The sequence below is a fragment of the Pundamilia nyererei genome, unplaced genomic scaffold (assembly GCF_000239375.1).
Source record: "Pundamilia nyererei isolate P.nyererei 1_Seehausen unplaced genomic scaffold, PunNye1.0 scaffold00006, whole genome shotgun sequence".
NCBI classification, from domain to species: Eukaryota; Metazoa; Chordata; class Actinopteri; order Cichliformes; family Cichlidae; genus Pundamilia; species Pundamilia nyererei.
This window is the reverse complement of record NW_005187407.1, coordinates 2,038,221-2,062,160: the sequence shown is the minus strand read 5'-3', so window position 1 is coordinate 2,062,160 and position 23,940 is coordinate 2,038,221. Positions and strand designations below refer to the sequence as shown.

The window sequence follows — 23,940 nt, the reverse complement described above, 5'->3', positions numbered from 1 at the left end:
TATATAACTTTTGGGGCCGCTCAATAAATTTACATACAATTTATTTATTTGTCTGTCAGTGTTCCTGACTGTTTGTCTCCATAGCCATACAGATACGGAGTCATGGCTTTACATATGTTACGGTGTTACTCAGTGTCAAAGCTTCTCCTGTCTGCCTCTTTTTCATATGCACACATGAAAAACACAAAATAGTCCAAAAACCCCACCAGCAGCTAACAACAGCGACTGTGTTGCTGTAAGATTTTCAAAACAAAATCCTCCAGCTTGTTAATGGAAGACCAGTAAGCTTTAAAACATGTAGATCTTTCAACATAAAAGCCATTAATTAAATACAGAAAGCTATTCGGTTGACCAAAGCTGTCTGATTTTCAAAAGAATTCATCAGAGTTCATCGAAATCAGAGCCTCCAGTTGTGTATTGGACATTGTCAAGATGCTTTAATAATGTGAGATTTTCAAAGTAAAATTACAAAATTAACAGGATGTTTATAAATAAATAATATATTTCAAATAAAACTTAGCTAGACATGAATTTATCAGAATGGTTTCAGGTGCCAGAGTTTAAACTATCAAAAGTATTTTGGGGCAGTCTACTTAGCTTCAACTTCTTAACAACATAGCGAGTCCAGCAGTAGCATTAATCACTCTACTGTTTCTCCAGAAATTGCATAGTCTAGTTCTTGTGATTATTAATTATGAAGAATATTTTTCCTCAATTAATAATTTAGTTAAAAAAGAAGTGGTATATCATATGTTCTTGAAAATAATAGTAAAAATGAACTTGCTGGTAATTTTTTAATAACCAGATCAGACATCATGATGATAGTGGTGTAGAAACAGAAAATAAAACATCCAATAATGTTGTATCTTACCATCGGAAGGCATGTGCATGAAATGAGCATCAACTTCTTTTTCGTCCGTGCCATAGGGGTTTGCAACCTCTAGTTTGTAACGCCCATTGTTGATGTGTGTAGGGCTGTCCAACTGCAAGCAGCCATGGTACTCTCTCTCAGCGTAGTCGTGGATCCTGGTGAAGATGTACTGCCCCTCCTTCACTGGCTTACCATTCTGTGACCACTTGAAAGTTGGCTTAGGGTTTCCTAAAGAGAGGTAGTGAAAACAATACAAAAGAACCAGTAACGTTAACTAGTTTTCATTATTTAAAAATATGTCATTACCCTATTTACGCAGGTACTGGTGTGACTTAGGGAAAGTCTTTTGTGTTGGGACCTTGTGAAATCACAAAAATCAAACATCAGAATATGACTAAATACAATCATGTGGACATCTCTTGTACCTGTCACGCTGAAGGGAATACACCAATGATGATCTGGAATTGCGTCACTCAGCTTTGTGATTTTGGGAGGAACTGATGCAGCGGAGAGAAAAGAGAGTTTAAGAGCAACAGTGTGAAATTCAAACAGAAGACAGAACTAAGATAAGGCAAAGGTAAAAACTAGCGAAGCGTGCAAGAACACAGATTAAAAGATGAGAAGAACCGTTGTCTTCTTAAGCTTTTAATTCTCTGATTTAAAGACTACGCTGCATTGAGGGATGCTTTGACAAATTAATCTTCACTAAATTGGGGCAGTTTGCCAGAGGATAAACTTACATAGTATATTCAGCACCACAGAGGACTCTTTGTCTCCTACAATGTTTTCAGCTGTGCAGCTGATCTTGCTGTTGTGATCCGTGGAAGACAGGTTAAACAGTTGCAGCTTGGAAGTCTGGCCCGATGTCGCTATCTGCATGAGAAAAGAGCAGCCGCACAAACAAAAACTGATGGCTTAGTAGAAGACAATGTCTTCAACGTCAGATCGTGATGTTAAGAGGTCCAAGAGCCACATTAAGTAAAAACTGACTTTTAAATCAGAGTGGACCTCGATAACGCTCAAGCTGTTAAATGTTCATGATATGTGCATAAAACACTAGAAAGGCTGGGTTATGTCATTCATAGCACTTTAAACAAGAGGGAAAAGTATGTGTTGACAGTAATATACTCTAAATTGCTAATTGTTTTTATGATGACACAGCCAGTCTGTGGTAGCCAAACCCTTCTTCTGGTGTTGTGGGGAAATCAAATACTTATTTCCCTCATGGACATGCAAATCATGTCAAACATTTTTAGTAATTTGTTTTGTTTTGATATTCTGTCTCTCTCCATTAAAATGAAACTAACAGAAAGATTAGAGACTGTTCATTTCTTTGTAAGTGAGCAAGCTTACAAATTCAGCAGGGGATCAATCAGTGTACATGCTTTTGTCTTTGGGGGAAGAAATTCTAACGGCAAGCTACTACAATCTTTTACATGTAAGACTTTGATTGTTGTAGACTTGTGAGGTAGCTAGTAATGGGCAGCCATGTGGGCAAAAATGCCTGGCTGGAGTCTGTCTTTACATTTTCACGGAACCTGTTCCCTGACTTTGGGGGATTGCAAGAGATGAAGTCTTCAACACACACAAGCAACCAAAATTCAGTTATAATTAATGGTAATAAGCCATTTATTGGAAATCAGAGTAGGAACATTAAAATAACAGTATCATAGCAACAAATGGTCTGAATACTGAAATGCTGAAATGTAAAGCTCATAGAGCACAATATCATAATTTCTGTAACAGTAGGACAGCAGTGCTGGTACACTGTGTGTCTGTGTGTGTGTGTCTCCTAACCTCATAGTAGGCGACACGTATCATATCCCAGAACAGCTCAGGAGATGGGACACCAGAGGTCGTACACAACAGCTCCATATTCTCTCCCTCCATTTTGGTCAAATTGGATGGGGTTAACGTTGCCGTGGGAACCTCTGCATACAGCAAGGGGGCAGAAAGGAGGAGAGAAGAGTGAGGAGAACGTAAAGTTTAGAGATGGCGAGAGGACAGGACAGGAAGTGGTAGGAAAGGAAGAAAACTTAGGATTTAAGGCCTGTTTAAGGCCGCTGTTTTTTTCTTCTCAGTTGAAATACAAATCACGTAAGAACCTCGACAACAAGAGAAGAGCAAGCAAACACACACACGCAACCACAGGGACACACAAAGAAAGAGCTCGAATTCAATCTCCCGCTCTCTTTCTCTCACTTTCATTTAAGCACACTCACCCCAATCAAACAGTCAGACAAAGAGACAGAGTTCAAACACAGTGATGGTTACACTGATTACTAGTGCATGTCTTCAGCAGCCCAACTACTAAATTGATTGGACACAGTCTAAAGCCCCTGTCAAAGCAAAGACACTGGTGACTGTGTGTGTGTGCATATATGTTTGTGTGTGTGTGTGTCTACATAGGTGACCAGGATGTGACCTGAGCATGACCAATCAGACTCAATCAGAGTCTTGCCACTTTTGTCCCCTGTCCAATAACATCATTGAAGAGAAGAGAAGAGTGTCGACAGCTACTGCAGATAAAAACTGGACAGATTTCTTATCAAACCCCATCCTCTCCCCACCCGTTTCCAACCTCTTCTGTCCGTCGGCAGAATGCTTATCACCAGGGCAACCCACTTATCACTACGGCAACCCACTCAATCACTGTGAGACGCCGTAAAAACCAGTCATTTCACTGGTGGCAGCCCAGCTACTATATCAGAACGACATATCTTAACAGGCTCTCAGTAAATCAGCTTTCTACTGCCACTACAGCCATCTGCAGGCTGCACATTACACACACTCACACACACATCTCCCACTGAAGCCAACAAATTAGCATAAAACCTCTGCAAACCACCGTGATTTTGATGTAAGTGCAGCAGGATCGTTATGACCTCATGTTCAATTATGGTAGTTAAATCATCCATGCCAGTGTGTGATCCTGAATCTTTAGCTGCTTAGATGTTTTCAGAATCAACAAGTGGGATTGAAAAGGGTTTTATTGTAATTATGGACGGTAGATCGCCCTGCAATTGTGACAACACCAGCAATTATACGGAACTGTGTCGTGTATCAGCGCTGAGCCCGCGCTATAGTTCACCTGCAGCCACTTGTGAGGAAATTCTGGCAGTCGGGTGTCTGCAAGGGATGCACGACATTTATATTCATGCAAGAGAGTTAGACACTAGCTAAATGGTTTTTCATTCAGCCTTTTGACTAAAAAATCCCAGCTATGTTTCTGTTAGTAGTGTTGAGCCATATCTTTTGTGAAGGCATGGCTGAACTTTGCGGTGGTTATTGATGTAGGTCTGTTTTCTTGTGAGAGATGTAGACATTTACATTGTGACAGTCTGTGACACAAAGACAGAAAACCATTCACACTCACACTCAAATCGCTCAAACCATGGCCAATTTAGAGTCACCGTTTAAGCTAATGTTTTCCAAAACATACGTTTAAACAAATAAAGACGACATGCAATAAGAGCGAAGGAAGAATAAAGGTTAAAGAGCACAAAAATCTGAGTGGTCGAACTGCTTGTTTTCTTCTTATTTTTAAGGTTATTTCCTGTCATGCATTGCAGAATTTTCAAGTATTCTTCTATTATGAGTAGTAATATAAATAGATTACTGTACTTATATTGCCTCAATTTGTGATTTGATGATATTTTTCAAATAAATACAGTGCAGTGCTGAAACATGATATCCCACGGATCCTTAGCTGGGCTCAAAACTGATGCTGGTGTCCATGGGATTTGATTCACATCATCTTGGTCTCATGAAACCCCTTGACCTCTCAACAGAAGCATCTGGAACTGCAATGGTTTTCCGTGTTCCACATTCAGGTGCTGCTTTTAATTTCTCACTTGTCTGTACTTGAAGTTCACATGCTCACTGTAACAACAGGGTTTAGATTTGTACTAAAAGGTCAGCTGAATATTTTTTCTTTTGTCTTTTCCACACTGCTGTAGCCTTCACACTTGTATAGAGGTGTTTTATTTGGAAAGCAGCTCATTATTCACTCATCCACTCAGGCTGTCAGAGTTATTCCGTCTCTGACATGCATCCAAGTGGTAGCGTCTATGTCCTTCTGTCCTTGTTTTATATTAATCTTATATTGACACATAAAACCCTGGAAATAACTTGGTTGTACCATCAAGATTGGTCTTTTGGAAATTACTGAATATTAATTATGTCTAAAGATTCCACAACAAAAAATTTTTTTCTAATCTTGGAGCTCTGTATGGAGATATGCATGGGATTAGGTTAATTAGATCAATCTAGATTGACTGTAGGTGTGAGTGTGAATGGCTGTCTGTCTCTCTGTGTTAACCCTGCAACAGATTACATCTGTCCAGGGTGTAACCTGGCTCTTACCCTGTGACAGCTGGGACTGTCTCCAACTTTTCCATGACTCTGAATTGAATAACTGGATCGCACATCTGACTTTTAAGCCAAGGGTCACAAAGCCCACGTCAGACGGGTCAGATAAAAAGAAAATGCATCGCTTTACCACTAATTCAGACTGAATCTCGTAAAAGTTAAGAGGCAAAGTTCATTGCATCTGATACTGTGCATCGTCATTTGACTATTAGGTTGCACTGGAATAAGCAAGAATGATCAATTTAAGTAGAAACTGTGATATTGCTCTGGTAAACGTTGCTTAAAGACTATATTTTAGTGTCACAAAAGAGCTTTCTTTTCTGTAAACGACAACCTCTCAGGTAGAGAAGTGGGGAAAACTTCACAAATGACCCCTGGATGCATGACATTACCTATGCATATACTACCTCTTGACACTCCTTGACACCTGGAATCCATATTGCATTCATTTTCCAGGATTATGCTCAATGAATGGGTGATGAATTACAAGTACGGCATCAGCGACAGCATTACTCAGTGTCACTGTTGCTAGCTTTTGCTACATACCACAATAGGCACGTTTGTATTGATGTTCAGAGAAATGTTAGCATTTATTATGTAACCTTCCTTCTGCTCCATCATAATGATGTGTTTTTCGAGGCGATGCAGAGGCAGAAAGAGAGTTTTCTGACAAAATGTATAGCAGAGAGAGGTGAGGAAAGCACTGGAGAGGCACGCAACACAAAGTCTGTCCATAAGTTTGCCTGTCAATGTTCTGCTGTTCATGCACTGTGAAGGATTCACAAATGATGCAGAGACAAAGGGAGGAGGATGATGTGTTAATGATTGCTGATCTCTTGTCTGAGATTACAGTCAATCAGGCTGACACTTAACTCCAGCATCAGATCATTCGAAAGTTTTGAATCTCTCTACACTTTTTTTTTATTTTAATTAGGCCACATTTAAATTATTGTACCGAGTTCCTCAGTGTTCTTGGCCAAATGGGTCCAAGGAAGGACGACTGGTGAACTGGCAGCAAAGACATGGTCACAACGTCATTATGCTTAGCCTGTGTGTGGCTAAAAACCTTAATGCTGCCTTTGATATAAAGGTGTCAGAACACAGTGCATCACAGCTTGCTGCAGAACGCTGAGAGTAGACATGCTGACCCATATATCCACTACTGAATACATCTACATCGAGCATCCGAGCATCTGAGTCGACAAATCACATTTTCTTTTATTTTCACATGGACATCGGGTTGTGTGCACATCATCTTCCTGGAGGAGAGATGACAGCAGGATACGCTATCGAAAGAACTCAAGCCAACAGAGGCAGTGCTATGCTCTTGGCGATGTTCTGCTGGGAAACCACAGGTCCTGTATTTCACGTGGATGCTACTTAGACACGTACCACCTGCAAACATAGTCTGCTTCCTCTGTGATGGTAAAAGCTCTCTCTGCCAGGAAGGAAGAAAATTGCAGTAGTGTAAAGAATAAACTATCCAACTGAGAATGAAAACACAACTTTAAACCAGGAGAATCAGATTTATGTTCTATATGTCTCAGTTTTCAGTGTTTAAAGTTGTTGTTCCCGTTTTGAGCACTGTTTGATTAGGTTCAGACTTTTAGGGGTCCTACTGTCTTTCTGAAAGGTTTAAAGCTTTTATATGCATTTTTTCACACCATAAATGCTGTGCATTAAAATACAAAGCAGTCACTATTCTTAGGGAAATATTTTTATGGCAATTAAATTAAGGTTAAGTTGCGGTTTGGGTTAAATAGCGTTGAAAAGTCATCTTAGCTTTGAGAAAGATTCTCTCTACACAGTCTTCTGTTTGGGAACGAGACACAATCACTGAAACGTAAATGGCTGTAATTCCTTTCCACATTAAAAGGGTTAAGCTATGCAAAAAGACATCCTTCTGGCTCATTTCAAAATCTTAGAACTTACTTTCTTCCATTTCTAATAAAGATTGTTTATTGAATTGTTTTGACCGCCTGTCCTCTTTCCCACAAACTGTCCTTCCTAATCTCTCTTGAATCCTTCAGTTATGAAAACTTCAAAATGACAGCAGTATGTCCTTAGACGGAAAGCAGGAGATGTCTTAAGACATTAAGGCCTGGATGACCTCTATGTTCCTGCTTCTTAATTAAGATAAAGCTGCAGTTATAGTGCTTGACCCTTAAAAATGTTAGAAATATGATGTCTAACCAGATGCTTACTCTGGATGGCATTACCTTGGCCTCCAGTAACTCTGTGAGGACTCTTGCAGTCGTTTTAGACCATATGTAGGACTGCTTTCTTGCATATGCTCAATATCTCTAAAATTAGAAATATCCTGTCTCAGAGTAATGCTGAAAATGTAATTCATGCATTATTACTTCTTGGCTGGGCTACTGTAATTCATTATTATCAGGATGTCCTGAAAACTCCCTGAAAAGAACTCAGTTGATCCAAAATGCTGCAGCAAGAGTCCTGACAGGGACTAGAAAGAGAGCACATTTCTCCTATATTTGTATCTCTTCATTGCCTCCCTGTTAAATCCAGAATCAAACTTAAAATTCGTCTCCTCACATACAAAGTCTTGAATAATCAGGCTGCATCTTATCTTAAAGGCCTCATAGTACCACATCACCCCATTAGAGCTCTTTGCTCTCATACTGCAGATTTACTTGTGGTTCCTGTTTAAAGTAGGATGGGAGGCAGAGCCTTCAGCTTTCAGGCCCGTCTTCTGTGGAACCAGATTCCAGTTTGGATTTGGGAGACAGACACCATCTCTACTTTTAAAATTAGGCTTAAAATTCGAGTATTTATTTAGGGCTGAATCAGGTGACCCTGAGCCTTCTCTAAGATACGATACAACAGGCCTAGACAGCAGAGGGCTTCCCACAATGCACTGAGTGGTTCTTGTTTCCCCTCTGTTTTCTTTTTTCCCCCTTAACCTAAGTGGTCGTGGCAGATGGTTGCCCCTAGCTTGGTTCTGCTGAAGATTTCTTCCTGTTAAAAGGAAGTTTTTCCTTGCCACTGTTGCCAAGTGCCAAGTTTGCTCACAAGCGGTTGTTGATTGTTGTGGTTTTCTCTGTTTTATTGTAGAGTCTTTATCTTACATTATAAAGATAAATACAATTTAACTGAATTAAGCTGAACTTCTCAGGCCTGTTACTTTAACTTCAGCTACCTCATAAAACAAGGTTACAAGCTACAAATACAACAATCTGCCTCATCTGTTATGTGTTTTTGTGTTGTGCCTCCCAACTGCTTTACTGACATAATATACTTACTAAATCTTTTGTGTCTTGCTTTATTCCTCACTATTTAACATGTAGGAAAGTTCACATATGTAATTAGCATTTCCTGTCCACAAACTCTTACAGAAGCCATCTGGTCTGTTTTGTGTTTGCCTGTGCTGCTGAATTTTAGTTTTATCTACTATACAACTATTCAAAAGCCTATGCACAGATTGGATGGTAAAGCCAATTAAGTCAGAAAGGAAATGACGGGGACGGAGGCAAAAATTCTTTGAACAGCAATCAAAAAAAATAGATGATTAAGGGCAACGACTGACTGTCATTTTGCGTGTTTGACTGGAATGACTAACTGAGAGAGACACAGATGAAGGCAGAGTGCACCTGTGCTGTGATGTGCCCAGCGGGAATCTGGTAATACATCTGCTATAATTTCTACAGCGCCGGGAAAAAGCACCCTTTGCTCAGGACAGCTGGTTTCAGTTATTCACTTTAATGGAATTTGATTCATTTAGCAGAAGCTAAAGGTGTTATAAGAGCGATGGTGGAAAAAGCTTAAACTTGCCCTTCTTACCATTAACAAGCGTGGCATTAAAGGGAGAAGGAACTGAGAGAAGGACACAAAATGAAAGACTTTATAAAGAGTTAAATATGGCTCTTTTGTTTTGTTTTAATTACCCCGTTATTAAGAAACAGCGGGACTGTTAAAAACCTGCCGTTGCCAACATTTTTGCTAAGTGACACAGCTGATGTTTTTATTTTGCACATTGAACAGGCTCTGTGTTTGTAATCCTTTCGGGGCGGAGCTCCAACCATAAACAGTCCATGGGGAAACACAGACGGAGAATCGTATGAGGCTCGCCTGTGAGATCAGTGTCGGCCCGAGGGCATCGATGGGCATTTCCTCTTTGTGCCTTCTTCATAATGTCGCTCAGAAATGTTCAGGCCCACAGACAGAAAGGTTTTACATAAAGCAGACAGGCAGATGGAAAATGCCAAATAAAGAGGAAGAACTATGAGCATGAAGCGCGGGGCCAGCAGTTTGGCCAGACTGAAAGGTCTTTTTTGGTGTATCACTGTTAGCCCTGGGGCATTATTTGGCACCCCTGCCCCACCATGTCCTCCTACTCATATGTCACTCTGCCAGGGGGTCCCCCGCCCACCTCTCCAGAGGCCCTGCTGTAACTGTGCTAATGCCAAAAATATCCTCTGCTAATGGAGGGAAGGTAGAGGGGACAGATCAATAGGAATTATCAATGACATTGTTAGCTTCCTGCAAGCTAACTTATTGTTTGTGCCCTGAGTGTCTGGATTGCCCAGAGCTATTTTTCACCAGATTGATTCCTCTGTGAACAACAAAGATGCTAAAACAAAACCCCAAAACATGATTAGGCTCATAAGGTGGATTTGACTGATGATTTTTTTCTTATAAATTTAAGTCTGACATGAAAATTCCTTTATAATGCCACATTACTAAAATAAACTGGGGTGCACTCCCCATCCGAAAGGCGAAAACAAGTTTTATTTGCTTATTCTGGTCAAACTCAAGCTCTAAATGCCAGATTGAGACAGATACAGTGCACACGATTGGAAAAAAAAAATCAACAAATCCAGAGAATGAGAGCAGGTCAGACTCTGAGACAGGTCAAGCTGTAATTTGACACATCTTATGAACAGAAGAGTGTCCAAAATAGAATGATTCATGAAAAATTCATACAGATGATATAAAGAAGGGAAGAATAAAGTGTCAAATAACTGCTGACATTTATACATTCATGCTTCATAAACACTCCCATAAGCATAAAAGCCTTGTGGTTTGTAGAAGCCTGTCCTGGAAGTGTACTTAAACTGACATTACACTTATGTGGTAAGTAATTGTATGTGGAGGACTGTAAAGACATAATTCTTTATTATAATATTAACTGTGTTTCTTGGCAGGTCAAAGAAACGTTTCTTGATTAAATCTGTGGAAAGCGTCTTTTCTTGCTTTTAAAATGTGATCATCTTTGTGGGGTTTGCTTATAATATTGCAGCTTTCCCTAAATCTAGAAAAGTTGGGTTTTTTTCTTTTTATTCCTAGAGAACAAAACATGATGATTCAGTGGAAAAGGAAATGAAATCTGCTGCGTGACAGCAGGTCACCGGTGCTATGGGACACAGTGCAGATGGTCTTTATAACACTTCATTTTACTGCAGTACATACAGTCAGCAACTTTCAGAGTCAATGATGTCATCTATGTGCTGAATTACACAAAGCATCATATAGTCCTAGCATGCTGCTGTTGCAGGTGAGCAGCAAGAAGGAATAGACGAGCAACTTAGGCATAGGCGATGCACAAATTTGGCAGGTTTTGTATGATCTCTGATAACGATACGCGCAATAAACTAAATCCTGACTAAACTAACGTTTCTTTGTTTTCTGCATGTGGCGAGGAAAAGAACAGGGAAGGAACACAAAACAAAATCTCTAAGTAAGCTCTACGTACGACTGACATACGTAGCAGACATATGATGGTTTCTACAGGCAACGATCAAGATCTGTGCGTTTATTCTCTAAAATAGCAGCACAGCTAATACACACACGCACACATCGTCAGGCTCTCTGCAAACCTCCAGAATAAAAGCAGGCCAGATTGTTTTGTGGGTACGTGTGTGTGAAAATACTTATGACGAATACTTCTACAATCGATACCCTCGTAGTTTCTGTAGTAAAAGCAAAAGGGAAAATAATCAATAGGGACGGCTCACTGAGACATAATGTAATAGCTTCATTAGACATCTCCTCCCCCAGGTTACACATGTACATATAAATATAATAATAAATATAAAAGCCTTGTTTTCATGTTGTTCACCTGCTCGTTCAATACAATGCTTCCCCAGAAGTACACAAGAATGTTAAACATTGCACACATCTAATTGGTAAATGGACCTTTTTACTACAAGCATACAAGCATGTACCGTACAATACATCATGATGCTCTCTCTCTCTCTCTCTCTCTCTCTCTCTCTCTCTCTCCTTTGGTTAATCTAGCACATTCAATGTAATGACAGAGCTTTCAGTGATACACCATACAAGCATGTACCTACACAGAAGTACACAAGAATACTGGAAATAACACGCATCTAATTGGTAAATGGACTGGTACTTATAGACCTTTTTACTACAAGGATACACCGATCAGGCATAACGTTTTGACCGCTGACAGGTGAAGCAAATAACACTGATTACCTCTTCATTGTGGCGCCTGGATTTGAGCGAGTTTAATAAGGGGCAAATTATGGTTAGACAACTGGGTCGTGCAAAACTGCAGCTCTTGTGCAATGTTCCCAGCATGCAGTGGTATGTATCTATCAAAAGGAACTGATGCTCGTGGGATCATTAATTGATACAATATACAAGCATGTACTTTTATAGAACTACACAAGAATACTGAACCCATCTAACGCACATTTAATTGTTAGATGGACTGGTACTTGAAGAGCTTTTTGCTACAAGCCAAGGGTTTTCTATCATGGATGCACTCACCCTACGGTGGATACATCAGGACCAATTTGGGGGTTGGTTTATTGCTCAAGAATACTTGGACTTGCAGGCTGAAGGACCTGGACCTCTACCTCCTGAGTCAGAGCCTCCCCAAATTAAAATTTTAATACATGAACTTCTGATTAGAGGAAATCTCTGACAGGTTTAACAGAACTTGCAGCCATTTTTAAAAACCTATCATCACATTAAACATGCTGGGTTAACCAGAGGAGTGAAATAGAGCGCTATGGCACATCATAAATGTATGAAATTTAGAGCAAACAGGAAGATGAACACTCGTAACTTTTGATCGGATGGCTGGACACCTGTCCAGAAAGGCTAAGTCTACCCCGCCTAGTATTATAGGACAACACAACCCTCACACACTCACAAACGGCACACACATGCATAACCTGTGTGTCGGTCGTTTCACTTTACTCCATCTAGCAGCTAATCTGTGCATCGCATGAGGAAAAATCCCAACTGGACAAAGATAAATCAGTCTGTGCAGCGCTGATGGCGTTTTGGTGACACACAACAGAGAGCAAACAACATGTTCAAGCCCTGTGAAAGTGAGGCTCTAAGTGTGCGTGCGTGCTTTTATTTGGTCATTTGTTTGCTTGCTCATGCATAAGACACTGTAGCTTTCTGCACTTCACAGTGTCTTGGGAAATTACAATATACAGGCTAAGCGACACTCCATGTAAGTGCAATGCTGTCCGTGCAGCACATCCGTCCTACTCACATACCAGTAGGTATATATTACTGATTACTGCAGAGGCTGTAGTCAGTGCATGAATTGTACTCTTTGTACAGTTATCCTCTTAGGTGTTAACAGCAAACTTCAGTGTCTCTATTCATTCAACCCCCACACCTCCTGAGAATTGCCAAAACACTTAGCACATTTGTCTTCAAATATCAAGTTTCATACCGCACACGTGTACATACACATTTATACAAACTGTGCACATAAAAACAGATGTGTCAGACATATGAAAAATACATAAGAACACGACAAAATCTAAGCAAGCCCTTGGAAAAATATTTGCACAGGAAACTATTAGGATTGATTTTTTTTCCTCCAGGTGCTTCAACGCTTTACACTCTGCTACAGCTTGTGAATGTTTTTTCCAGGTCCTTACCCTATGTGTGTGTGTGTGTGTGCGTGTGCACGCCCTTACCACAGTTAGGTAATGTCAGTCTGGACAGCAGTTTGCGTGCTCCTCCATCCTCAATGCAGCGTAGCTCCTGAATGTCTGCTTCCTCTCCTAACCACAGTTTGATCCACATGTTCTCACAGGAGCAGTGGAGAGGGTTTCCAGACAGGATCCTAGAAGCACACACACACACATTGAAGATCTGTGAGAAGCAGAGCATAGCAAAGCATGAAAGAGTAACAGACATTTTAGAAGATTTAAGAAAGAGAGGAATTGTAACTGTTCGACACCACTAGTGTTAAGTGTTTCTGGGATTTGTTTTTTTCTTTTTTTGTCACATTACAAGGTTTTGCTACTAACATCTCTGCATGCTCTCTGTGCTGTTATTTAGCTTTTAAATCAGGGGGGAAAATAGAAACGGGGAAAAAAAATCTAAGAATAAAATACAACCTCAACCTCCTGGGTGAACACTTTTGATTGCAAAGGGATTGGACAGGTTGTCTGGTGGGGGCCAACTTGTCTCCAAACAATCACAGTCTGACTCAGACTCACTGCAATCACTCTCAGACAGATTGCCAAAGGGTTAAAGATAACTTCCATGTAATTTATAAACACAGACAGACAGACTGCTCTGCGACATGTTTCTTTGCAACAGGCAACTCAGTTATTGTAGGGTTTTGTCTTACTATACAACCAACCGGTTGCGTTCCAATATAAACCTAAGTTTGTAGTTGAATTACTATCCCGCAACAACTATGTCACTATTTCTGACTCTCTGTTTCAAATTAGGATCTGACTGCACTCTGAATGCAACTAAAAAGTCAGCTCCTCTTTAATCAAGAACTTCTAAAAAAAACATTTTCTTGCTTGAGGAAAATTACGGACTAAATAGAACTATGAACCGATGAGATTAAAAACCTAAGATGCTATTACAGATGTTACTGTGTGTATTTGTGTTTATCTAAAGACTCTCATAGTAACTAGGAGGTAAACCAACAGACACACACATGGATAGAAAGACTGATAGCAAAGGTTCCTCTGAACTCACAGATAAGAGATGTTGAGGTGTTTGAATATCCTCCAGGACAGGGATGACAGGTTGTTATCTTTCAGATTCCTAGAAATTAAATCAAACATTAGGGAAGAAGACAGTGTTTGTAGCACCAAAGCAAAGTAGTGGATTGTTGTTAGGACTAATAGCACATGTCTGTTTCTATCTACACTAATAAGCCTGTATTATATTTCTCATTTAAAGTTTTCCCCACACATTGTCACAGACTGTCACAATTAACCTTAAGTGTCGCATTAATTAAATATAATAAGTATCAAACTAAACTTTAATTATATTGACTCTGCATCACGGTTTGACTATCAATTATAAATCTTGTTAACCTGTAGCGGACTTTTTCATCAATCTCACTGCCTTCACTGGCTTTTCTTCTTACTTATTAATTTTCTCTTCACAGTGTGACTTGTTCACATTGCGTTGCAAAGGTACACATTTTCAATCGAAGGGAAGGAATAAACAGCATGACTTTTTACTCACAAGTACTGCAGTTTAAAGTTGTTCTGAAAGGCCAGCTTTGATACATATGTTAGCCTGCTGTTTGTCACCGTTCTGGCACAAAACAAAAGCAAGAACATCATCAGTATCTTCATGAACATATGTCTCACATCACAAGCCAGGCAAGACGAGGATATGTGCCAGCAATAAGAACCTGGTAACCCATATTCTGCTCTCCTTATTGTCTTATATGACCTACAAACCACAACCAGGATATATATATATTAACACAACACTTTTTTTAGAAAGTAGAACAATTTAGGTCCAAAGAACTAATCAAATGATGAACATTTAGGGATTTAAAAGAGGACACGCTTTCTGTTATTGGCTGTCCAATATAGGGATGTCTGTGATGCAAACTGACAGAGACAAACAAAGGTTGTTTTTCATATTAAAATCTTATATCAGTCTCCCTTTCTGTTAAAATGACGTTTATATAAACAACTCCAATAAAAACTTCATCCATCAGAGCTAATCGAAGCTAATACACTGGATCCGCTGGGCATAGTGTAAATGGTACCCCAATAGAAATGCTTTTATGTACATAAAAAATTAATATTAATACATAACAAGCATTACACAACGATGCTATAACGGGATGCATAAAGTCTTTGCCCTTTATCAGTTAAGGTGAGGCTGTAAGACAATATTGCTGTTTGGTGTGATGTTATCTCCTGCAGCTGATGGTGTGGCATCACTTGGGCTGAGCATTTAGTCATTAAAAGTGTGAATCATAACAAAATATTGTTGTATGACTAGTCAGATCACACACTATTACATTAACACAGCACAGAGTGTAAGTGTTTGTGCAGCGTGTCTTAGACACACGGGACATTTGTTTCAGATAGAAGCTTAAACACAGCATTTAAGACTTCCTGCATTTATAGCTGTTTTCCCATGAGTCCAGCCACAATGAAAACCATACAGCACACTCACTGTGGATATGTGCTTTGTGCTAATTTGCTTGGCAAATGGGATACTGGTTGAGAAATTAGGTAGCGTTTTCCTAACAGATTTTATCTTCAGGGTACAAGAAAGTGGTTGCTAGTGGTTATAGTTTTTTCTTTTTCTTTTAAAGAAGCAAATTAAGATAAAGAAGTACAGAACTGGACAAAACACTGTGTGATGCAGTGATAAACACAACAAGGCTGAAATAAATGAATAAGACTAGTAAAAAAGAGGAGAGAATGTACATAGAAATGCTGCCTATTGTTTGGGTCCAACATTGGACAAGAACACTTTAAAATAATGCAGACAGACCTCAAAGGGTACACGGGTAATATAAGGCATTAAAGACTCACAGGTTCCTGAGATTCTTGTAGTAGTGCAGGTCTTTGTCGCTGATGGAGGAGAAGCTGCTCTGGTTTGCGATGTAACTGTCAAGAGAACCAAGCGTTGGTGAGACGGCTCATTTGTTAGCAGGTGGAAACATAAACAGAAGCATTTCAAAAAGTCAGAGGGACCAAAATAAAATAATAATGAAAAGAAAGGACTCTGGAAAGCGTGCAGGTGGTACGTAGGAGATGGGGGGGGGCAGTGAAAAAGGAACAGTTCTCGCCTCTTTTCCTCAGCAGCACTTGTGCATGGCACTTGATTCTAGAGCCAGCAGGAGATGATTGTGGGCAACTCCCTTGGGTGAATGAATTTAGCTGTGCGAATGTGTGCTGGAAAGCAGTATATGCGATCTTTGAATATCACAGCTTCGGGATCGGATTTCTGAGAACATTTAGAGCTAAACAAAAGCTCTGGACAGTCTTTCCCATCAAGGGAACACACTGTAACAGTCACAGCACCGCCCTTTGTCCTGCACTTATTGCACATACTCCCTTGCTAAATCACAAGGTCAGTAAATAATGTGTTTTTTTCCAAGGGGGTAGACAAGCAGTGAGTGAGAAAAACCATCTCTATTGATTGATTTGTTGAAGGCTGTAGAAATGAAGGAGCAATTCTTTTGGGAAATATTGCAAATTCATCAGGTGTAACTTTTAGTTCATGTTTCTCAATGTATGCCATAATAATTACATTTTAGTTGATGCAAGTGAAAAAATAAATGAGTTAGGACTGAAGGGACAGCACATGGCCTGTTTAGCAGGGGGGTCCTGGTGAATTTAGGGGGTTGCTACCATAGTAGCACTGGTCAGTGTGATTGCATTGCTCTAAATTGCAATGCAATTGGTTTGGCTTGCATATAAAGTGGATGTTGTGTTTACTTCCGATTACTTCGTGTTTTGCTGCCTGTTTTCTGCCCCTTTGAAAAAAAAAAGGGGGGGAGGGGTAAGTAACATAGATACAGGTGGTTAAATAAGAATATAATTCCTTAAAAAAGTACACCATGCAATCTGCATGTCTGGGGTGTTGCAGAAAACCTTTTGTGCACAACACCTATCCTTTCCTTCCCCTCATTTCCCATCACAATCCACTAGAAAAAAAACGTAGGGAAAAAAATCTGGTGATAATGAAATGTATCTCTCAATAAGGAGCACACTGTACTACTAAAGCCTGACGGCAGTGATGCATGGACAATGTGACAAAATGATTTTAGTGGAACGAACTCGTTTGCGATCGGAAATAAATCACCAATTAGTCACTCGGTGTCTGCTCTTAAAAAATAAAAATAAAACAAAATAAAATAAAATAAACACCTGCAAAAGAGTCTAAAGGGGAACAGCAGACAGTCTTGATGAATAATAACGCTGCTGTCAAATAACACAAGTGTGCACATGTTTGACGAAGCCGTCGCTGAATGTCTGTTTTAGTGAGCTGGCAGGAATTTAACTGAGCTTTTAAATAACCATTACTATACCCACATATGTGCTTTAGCCTCCTTTGTCTGTCGGTGTAGGGGTACAAGCGTGAATATACAAACTCTGGGAAATTTCTGTACGCGTGGTTATGTTTTCAGTATTTAAGCAGGAGGGCATTTTCTGTGCGTAACAAAACATATTGCCATTTATGATTGTCTGTATTATCCAGTCATTAGCACAGCCACCTCCCTGAATCCCCTCTAAAGGATATTTTCTTAACAGATGGTGACTAAGTATGATTTGTTTGGAATTCTGAGCATATACATACCGCAGGCTACACATTAGGGCACAAAAGAGACATCACCGCAGACTGTGTGAGCTGTTACACCCATACAGCACATCGATTTCTGACCAGTTGTTGAGGATTCAGATCAACTGTCATAAACTAAGTCCAACCAAAAACGGCACATACGACAGGGCGCACGATGACCTACAGTAGGTTTTTTTTTTTTTTTTGGCAAGGTTGTTCGGAATTAGCAGTTCCACGGTCATCAGTAATTTGTCTGTTTACATTAGCCAAGCACTCAGTCAGTGCTTTTCACCACACTGGCTCATTCAAAGAGCTTCCAAGGCTTCTCCAAGGCCGCCGATAAAAACTGTTTATCTCGGACATAAGTCATTACCAACAAGGCCGTTTATCTTTGCCAAGAAATATGCTGGCGCAATTAAAAACCTTAATCTCCCGTTTAATTTGTCTCGGCTGCAGAGGTGCCTCAGCTCATTTTCAGGCCAAGTGACGTTTCATTAAATGTGAGTGGAAAAAGCTCAAATACAGCCCGGAGAGGAGATGATACAGTACATCTAAACACACACTGAGATTTATGGCATCTTGCGCCCGACCAACCTTAAAGAGACTGCCAGCAAAATGTTGAGTCTGACAAGAAAAACGTCACTTTTCTTTTTTTTTCTTTCTTCAGCATCGATTCTCTCCGCCTGTGTGGTTCATTTAGATAGCCTACACTCATATAAGCCATCTTGGGAAGTGTCTGTGCTAATATTTGGACTGTAGTGTCTGGCGTCTCCACACAAACACGAGCACGTACGCGCGCAGACTGAGCTGTCTATTTGTTAGAATAAAGCCCATCAGCTTCAGTTGCATTTCACTTCTAAACGAGCTTGTTTCCTCGCTGGTGCCGAAGGACTGATGTGCCCCTTGATGCCAAAGAGTCTGTTATGCAATGTGGGTTGCACTTGATGCCTTTCTGAGGCAAACCCTTGCCAACGAGGAAAGAAGTGTAGGCTGTCGGTTACTTAAAATCCTACCTGAAGTGATATGGATTTACGAATTCGCTTTAAAATTCATTCATCACGTTAAAATTCAGAGCAGAAATAAACAACATTTGGGCCGCTTTCTTTGCTGACTGTGTATCTGTCAGCTCCCCATACAATTGGCTGAATAGGGGTGAAGGATGCCGTTTCTTTATTTGGGAAGTTCTGGGAAATGTGGGCCGCTGGAAAAGGATAAAGTCGGGAAAAATATGCTGATTTGCCCCTGATGCATTAGCTTCACATCTCTCCGTGAACCGGTGCTTATGAGGGAAACTCACATGTCGGTGATGTTCTCCATCTCTGCCTCGGTTTGCAGGACGGGGAAGGCATTGATACCCCGCTCCGGGTCCACGCAAGAAATCCTGGTGCTGCTGCAGGAACAAGAAGAGGGGCATGCCTCGGCGGACATCCACGGATCACCCGAACCTACCGCCACCCCGACTACCAACACCCACCACCACCAGCAGCAGCACCGCCACGACCCAAACCGTCTCCCCGGCGAGGAGAGAGCCCCGCTCCCGGGTCTCAAGGCGCTCATCTCGGGTGCCGCCAACTTCAGCTATAAGGCTCGCTGAATAGCTCCACGGCCCGGCCCAGGTTGGCTGGGATCAGCCCCGGTTCGGCCAATAGAGGAGAGGAGAAATAAAACAAAATCCGCCGCTGAGATGGATGCAGGCTACAAAACCATCGACCTCTCCGGCGATGACAGACTAGAAGGAGAGAAAGGGGTGGGAAAAAGAGAAAACCGGAGAGCGTGTAGTCCCTTCCCCGTGTGATTCCTCCAGAATCCCCCAGTCAGTCAGCCAGTTAGTCAAAATCTCACTGCCACACTGGCAATGTGTGCCAAGGAGGATCGCTCTCGCTCTCGCTCTCCCCCTCTCTCTCTCTCAGCTGACAAGCACCGGAACCTCCTCCCGACAGAGTTGTTGTGTGTGGAGGGTAATTTTCGGTTGTTGTTAGTGGTGGTGGTGATGTAGGTGTACAAAATGACTGTCAGAAGGTGAGCACCGCACCTCACCTTCGCCGGGATGAAGAGGATGAAGGAGCATCAATGCACGCCGTGAATAAACATCACCGATGCCCTCTTAGAGAACCGGTTCTCGTACCCTGCTCTCAGGAAGGTCCGGGGGAAGGGTCATGGGAAGAGCACAACTGTTTCTTGCTCAAGGGGCACATCACCAAAGCCTGTGCTCGCTCTCCACGCGTGTTGTCTGGTTAATAATTTATCCTCATTTGGTTTAGTTAAGTTTCCTTGTAGCAAGATGTGAGCGTCCTTATCTGACATAAAGAGAAAGACAGAGGCGTGGAAAGACCTGTGCTCTGAACAGCTTACTTAATTTATCCGCTACCTGGCTTCAGATCGTTGACTAAATGAGATACAAGGGGCTATCAATTTAGAGGCTCTAATTGTCGTAATCATTCTCATCAATGATTACGACCATCGTTTTTATGATTATCATCTGGCTGTAATACTTCTGGAACGGTACACAGCTAATCAATGAAAAACAAAGCTGTTTTTCGCAGTCGCTTCCTATTTAATCCTCATTCGACATGTTAGAGTAGCCGACTGTGTTTAAATATCCTGGAGCTTTATTTCTAACTGAGCTGAGAGATGCTTAAAGATGCAGGCTGGATGTAATATGTACAGAGAAAGAGTGAGCAATCACTGATCATCAGGTCTTTAGCTGGCATGTACTTCACCTGGCGTCACCATATTAAATCATTAGGCCATATTTCATAATGATCAGAGGCTCTCAGCCAAACCAGACCTGAATCAATAACATGTCATCTTAGAGTGCAAGTTATACGGCTGTATGCCAGTCACCCTGTTGCTATAGGCCAGATCTCCTTCAGCTGGATGAATTGCTAACATAAGAGTTGGTCTCTCCCTGCTCTCTACAACTGGAGAACAGAGCTACTCCTCCACAGTCGTTCACCTTATAAGTGAGAGACAGAGGATGACAGAACATCTGCCTGCAAGCAGCAGAAGCCCCAGCACGCCACATCTGCGAGGCTCCCTCTCCTCTCCTCTCCTCTCCTCCGTCCCCCATGTGCAGCTCTAATATGACGTTTGTGCTGACGCACAGGCAGTGCTGCTGAATAGAGGAGCGTAATTATGGAGCCCTGTTTGTGTGCAGACCAATCTGGTGGGTGTCTGCCTCACAAACTGGGGTGTATGCACTCTGCACAGAGCAGCGTGGGTGTACCAATTAAAAAATATTGTGTCTGACAAAAACAGAATATTCAGATTCCTCTCTGCTCCTTTACAGGATGCAACCTGTGTTACAGGTCTGTGATATATTAATAACACCAGGCGAACCGTCTGTCATCCTCAGAATGGGTTTTCCATACAGCACTGTGCGCTTACCACAGCACACAATACATTTGGCTTCTTGTGAATCAGCATGTTTCATGGTTTAAATCACCACTTTCAATGTATTTAAACTGTACGCGCATAAATTGACATTCAAATATGTTAAAGGTGTCTCTTTGGACGTTTCATTTGGCAGCCATACCCCTCTGGCAGTTAGTATAGGGTTTAATCCATGTCATATCTTGATAACCCTTTGCCAAAAACGAGCTTCTTTGAATAAAATAAGCAGCTTATCTAGAGTCAGACTTTAATTATTGAAATTAGATGGGACATTCCTTTAAAGTACTTTCTTTTGGATGAGTTCTGCCTCACAAAAAAGAAAAGAAAAACACATCCATTTGCAAAATGTTAGTGGGTGAGTCATAAATGAATCAGCTCTAGAAATAAAAATCAGAGATGGCATTTAAATATATAAATCTGTTTATTAATAAACGATGAACTCTGTTTGAGACTGATGTGTGTGCGCATTCTCATGATGTCATCCAGCTCCCCCCATAACAGCATGGCATCATGATGTAAAGATCTTTGCCTCTGGCTGTGTGGAGACTGGTGAATTGCATCGGTTTTCATTCATTATGCTCACAACTATTTTGTATCTTTACAAGTATTTGCAAATAACCATCAAACTGGGGCTACAAATAATATTCAATTAATCTCTTGATGGGTCCATTTAGATACAGGATTAGATTGCTCCCAGAAATATCCACTTCGAGGTGATGACAGTCGAGTATACAATCATCACAGTCTCCCCTGTGTTCCTTTCAGATCAGATGTTGTTGAATCCCAATCGCCTATTTTATCGTCACAGTCATTCGTTGTTGAGTCATAATTGCTTTGGCCGCTGCTTCGCAATCATGTCGCTCCATTAAAGCCACCTGTGCTGCTTCCTGTTGTTGCATCATATTCTGTTCTTGGGTTTTCTTTGACTGAGAACATAATATGTGTACTTACGGCTGTTACCTCAGGTTTGCACAAGATGAGGAACAATGTCTTGTCATTTTCAAGTCCAAACTTTTACCAGAACTTGTTACGGTTTATTTATTTGGGACCAGAAAGGGGCTGATATGCTGCTTTCGCCCAAAGCTGAGAGTAACAGAATCCGGGTCATGACTGGAACAGCAGACCAGTGAGTAGATGGGAGTATGTAATGAAAACATCGCTGAGCTGAATGTGTTTCTTCTTTCAGTAAATGTGGGGCGGTTTGGCACACAACACACAACCCGTGGAGAGACAAACCTCAGTCGGTCCGGACTATTTCCCTCCTCTTTTCTCTTTCTAATGTACTTTCTGCCTACATCAAAGTATGAGGAGATAGTAGTCTTCAGTGGAACCCACAAGTCTAAAAATTGTCTGAATGTCACTTTCTGAACAGAATTATTACTGCAGAGCTGTGATTAAAAGGAACAAATGCATGACATGATAAGCAATTTTCATATGAAAGGAAGTAAAATTTGGAAATTATTCTTAATTTTCTTTTAACTTTAAGAAAGTCAAGTTAAAAGTTTTCTTTATTTTTCTTTTTTTTTGTCAGTGGTTCAACATGCCTCCAGTTATGCACCGCTGTTATCGATTTTCCTACATATAAATGTTTTGTTTTGATGTTTCTTTACTACTGTGGTTTTGTACAGCATGTCACGGGGGTTCGTGAACTTATTTCAACCTCTACAAGTCATTTGAATTGTGGTTCTACTGACAGATTATACACCAGTGCTCTCTAGTGGCAGACGGGATACTTAAAAAGCCAATTTTCAGAAGGTACAACACAATGTTTCCAGTGAGCTGGGAGTTTAATCTAATAAGTGATGAACTTCTGCTTTGTTTCATTTTAGAAAGTCTGCACATATACAGAGTGTCCTCTCAGGCTGCTAAAGGACCAAAGGAAATGACTGAAGCTTTTAGAAAGTAATGCACCAATAACCATCCCTGTCAGCAAAAGAACAATGAAGTATCCCATCTGTGACTTTTTAACTACATAATCTGATCATCCAAGCAGACAGCAGTCCAAAAAAAGAAGAAGCCATTTAGTAGCCATGCATTAGTAACAAATAGTGGACACTATTCGAGAGGGGAGTGAAGTCAGTTGAAAGGAGGAAGGGAGGGGAAAAGGTTGGGACAGGTGGGGTTAAAGTCTTCCAGTGAGTGCCTGACATACAGTTAATGAAGAGCAAGGAAATGGAGCTGGATATAATAGAAAATAAGGATGGAAAACAAGGAAATGACTCAGAGGTAAGTAAGGCATAAAACAATCTTAAAAGAACTGGAACCTTTTCGATCATTTCGATTACAAGATGGTTTGAGCTACGTTTGTTTGTTTGTTTTATATTTAATAATTAAAATAACATCTATCTTCTGACTTTTACTGAAGTTGACAATAAACTTTGAGGCTTCTGAGGACAATTAAACCAACTCAAATGTTTTTTGAGCTAGAGTGGCATATTTACACCTGCAGCCAACACGTGGAGATTCACCCTTGGCACGGTGATTACAGTTAACTAAAAACTGTTACGGATTCAAATATTGGGGATGGATACAAGAGGAAAAACCACAATAACAACACTGGTCCGGCCGGGTTGAGTCAAACGATGATTTTAATGATCACACGCGTGGGAGATGGACACCGTACGCAGACAGCATCAGATCTCAAAATGGTGGAGGATTGATTAAACTCTTATAGCCTCTAGTGGCCCCACCTAATCATAAAAGCCTAAACATTCACATTCTTTCTCTCACACAGCGCCTAAGCTACGACCTTGGCTCCCTGTTTATCTGCTCCTGCTGAG

At 40.8% G+C, this 23,940-nt stretch overlaps 2 protein-coding genes across 2 annotated transcripts in view; one reads left to right on the top strand and one right to left on the bottom strand.

Moving 5' to 3' along the window:
• ntrk2a (neurotrophic tyrosine kinase, receptor, type 2a) overlaps window positions 1-19,807 on the bottom strand; it is a 100,397-nt gene extending 80,590 nt beyond the window's left edge. Inside the window, exons 1-9 of the mRNA XM_005722044.1 lie at window positions 19,065-19,807; window positions 16,015-16,089; window positions 14,696-14,767; window positions 14,198-14,266; window positions 13,174-13,322; window positions 2,669-2,802; window positions 1,612-1,744; window positions 1,297-1,368; window positions 872-1,099 (exon numbers count right to left, since the gene is read on the bottom strand). Coding sequence (XP_005722101.1) covers window positions 872-1,099; window positions 1,297-1,368; window positions 1,612-1,744; window positions 2,669-2,802; window positions 13,174-13,322; window positions 14,198-14,266; window positions 14,696-14,767; window positions 16,015-16,089; window positions 19,065-19,324 — 1,192 coding nt within the window. The 5' untranslated portion in view covers window positions 19,325-19,807. The remainder of the gene's footprint in view (window positions 1-871; window positions 1,100-1,296; window positions 1,369-1,611; window positions 1,745-2,668; window positions 2,803-13,173; window positions 13,323-14,197; window positions 14,267-14,695; window positions 14,768-16,014; window positions 16,090-19,064) is intronic.
• Window positions 19,808-23,266: 3,459 nt separating this feature from the next.
• LOC102194476 (solute carrier family 28 member 3) overlaps window positions 23,267-23,940 on the top strand; it is a 41,439-nt gene continuing 40,765 nt past the window's right edge. The window contains exon 1 of the mRNA XM_005722386.2: window positions 23,267-23,386. Coding sequence (XP_005722443.2) covers window positions 23,318-23,386 — 69 coding nt within the window. The 5' untranslated portion in view covers window positions 23,267-23,317. The remainder of the gene's footprint in view (window positions 23,387-23,940) is intronic.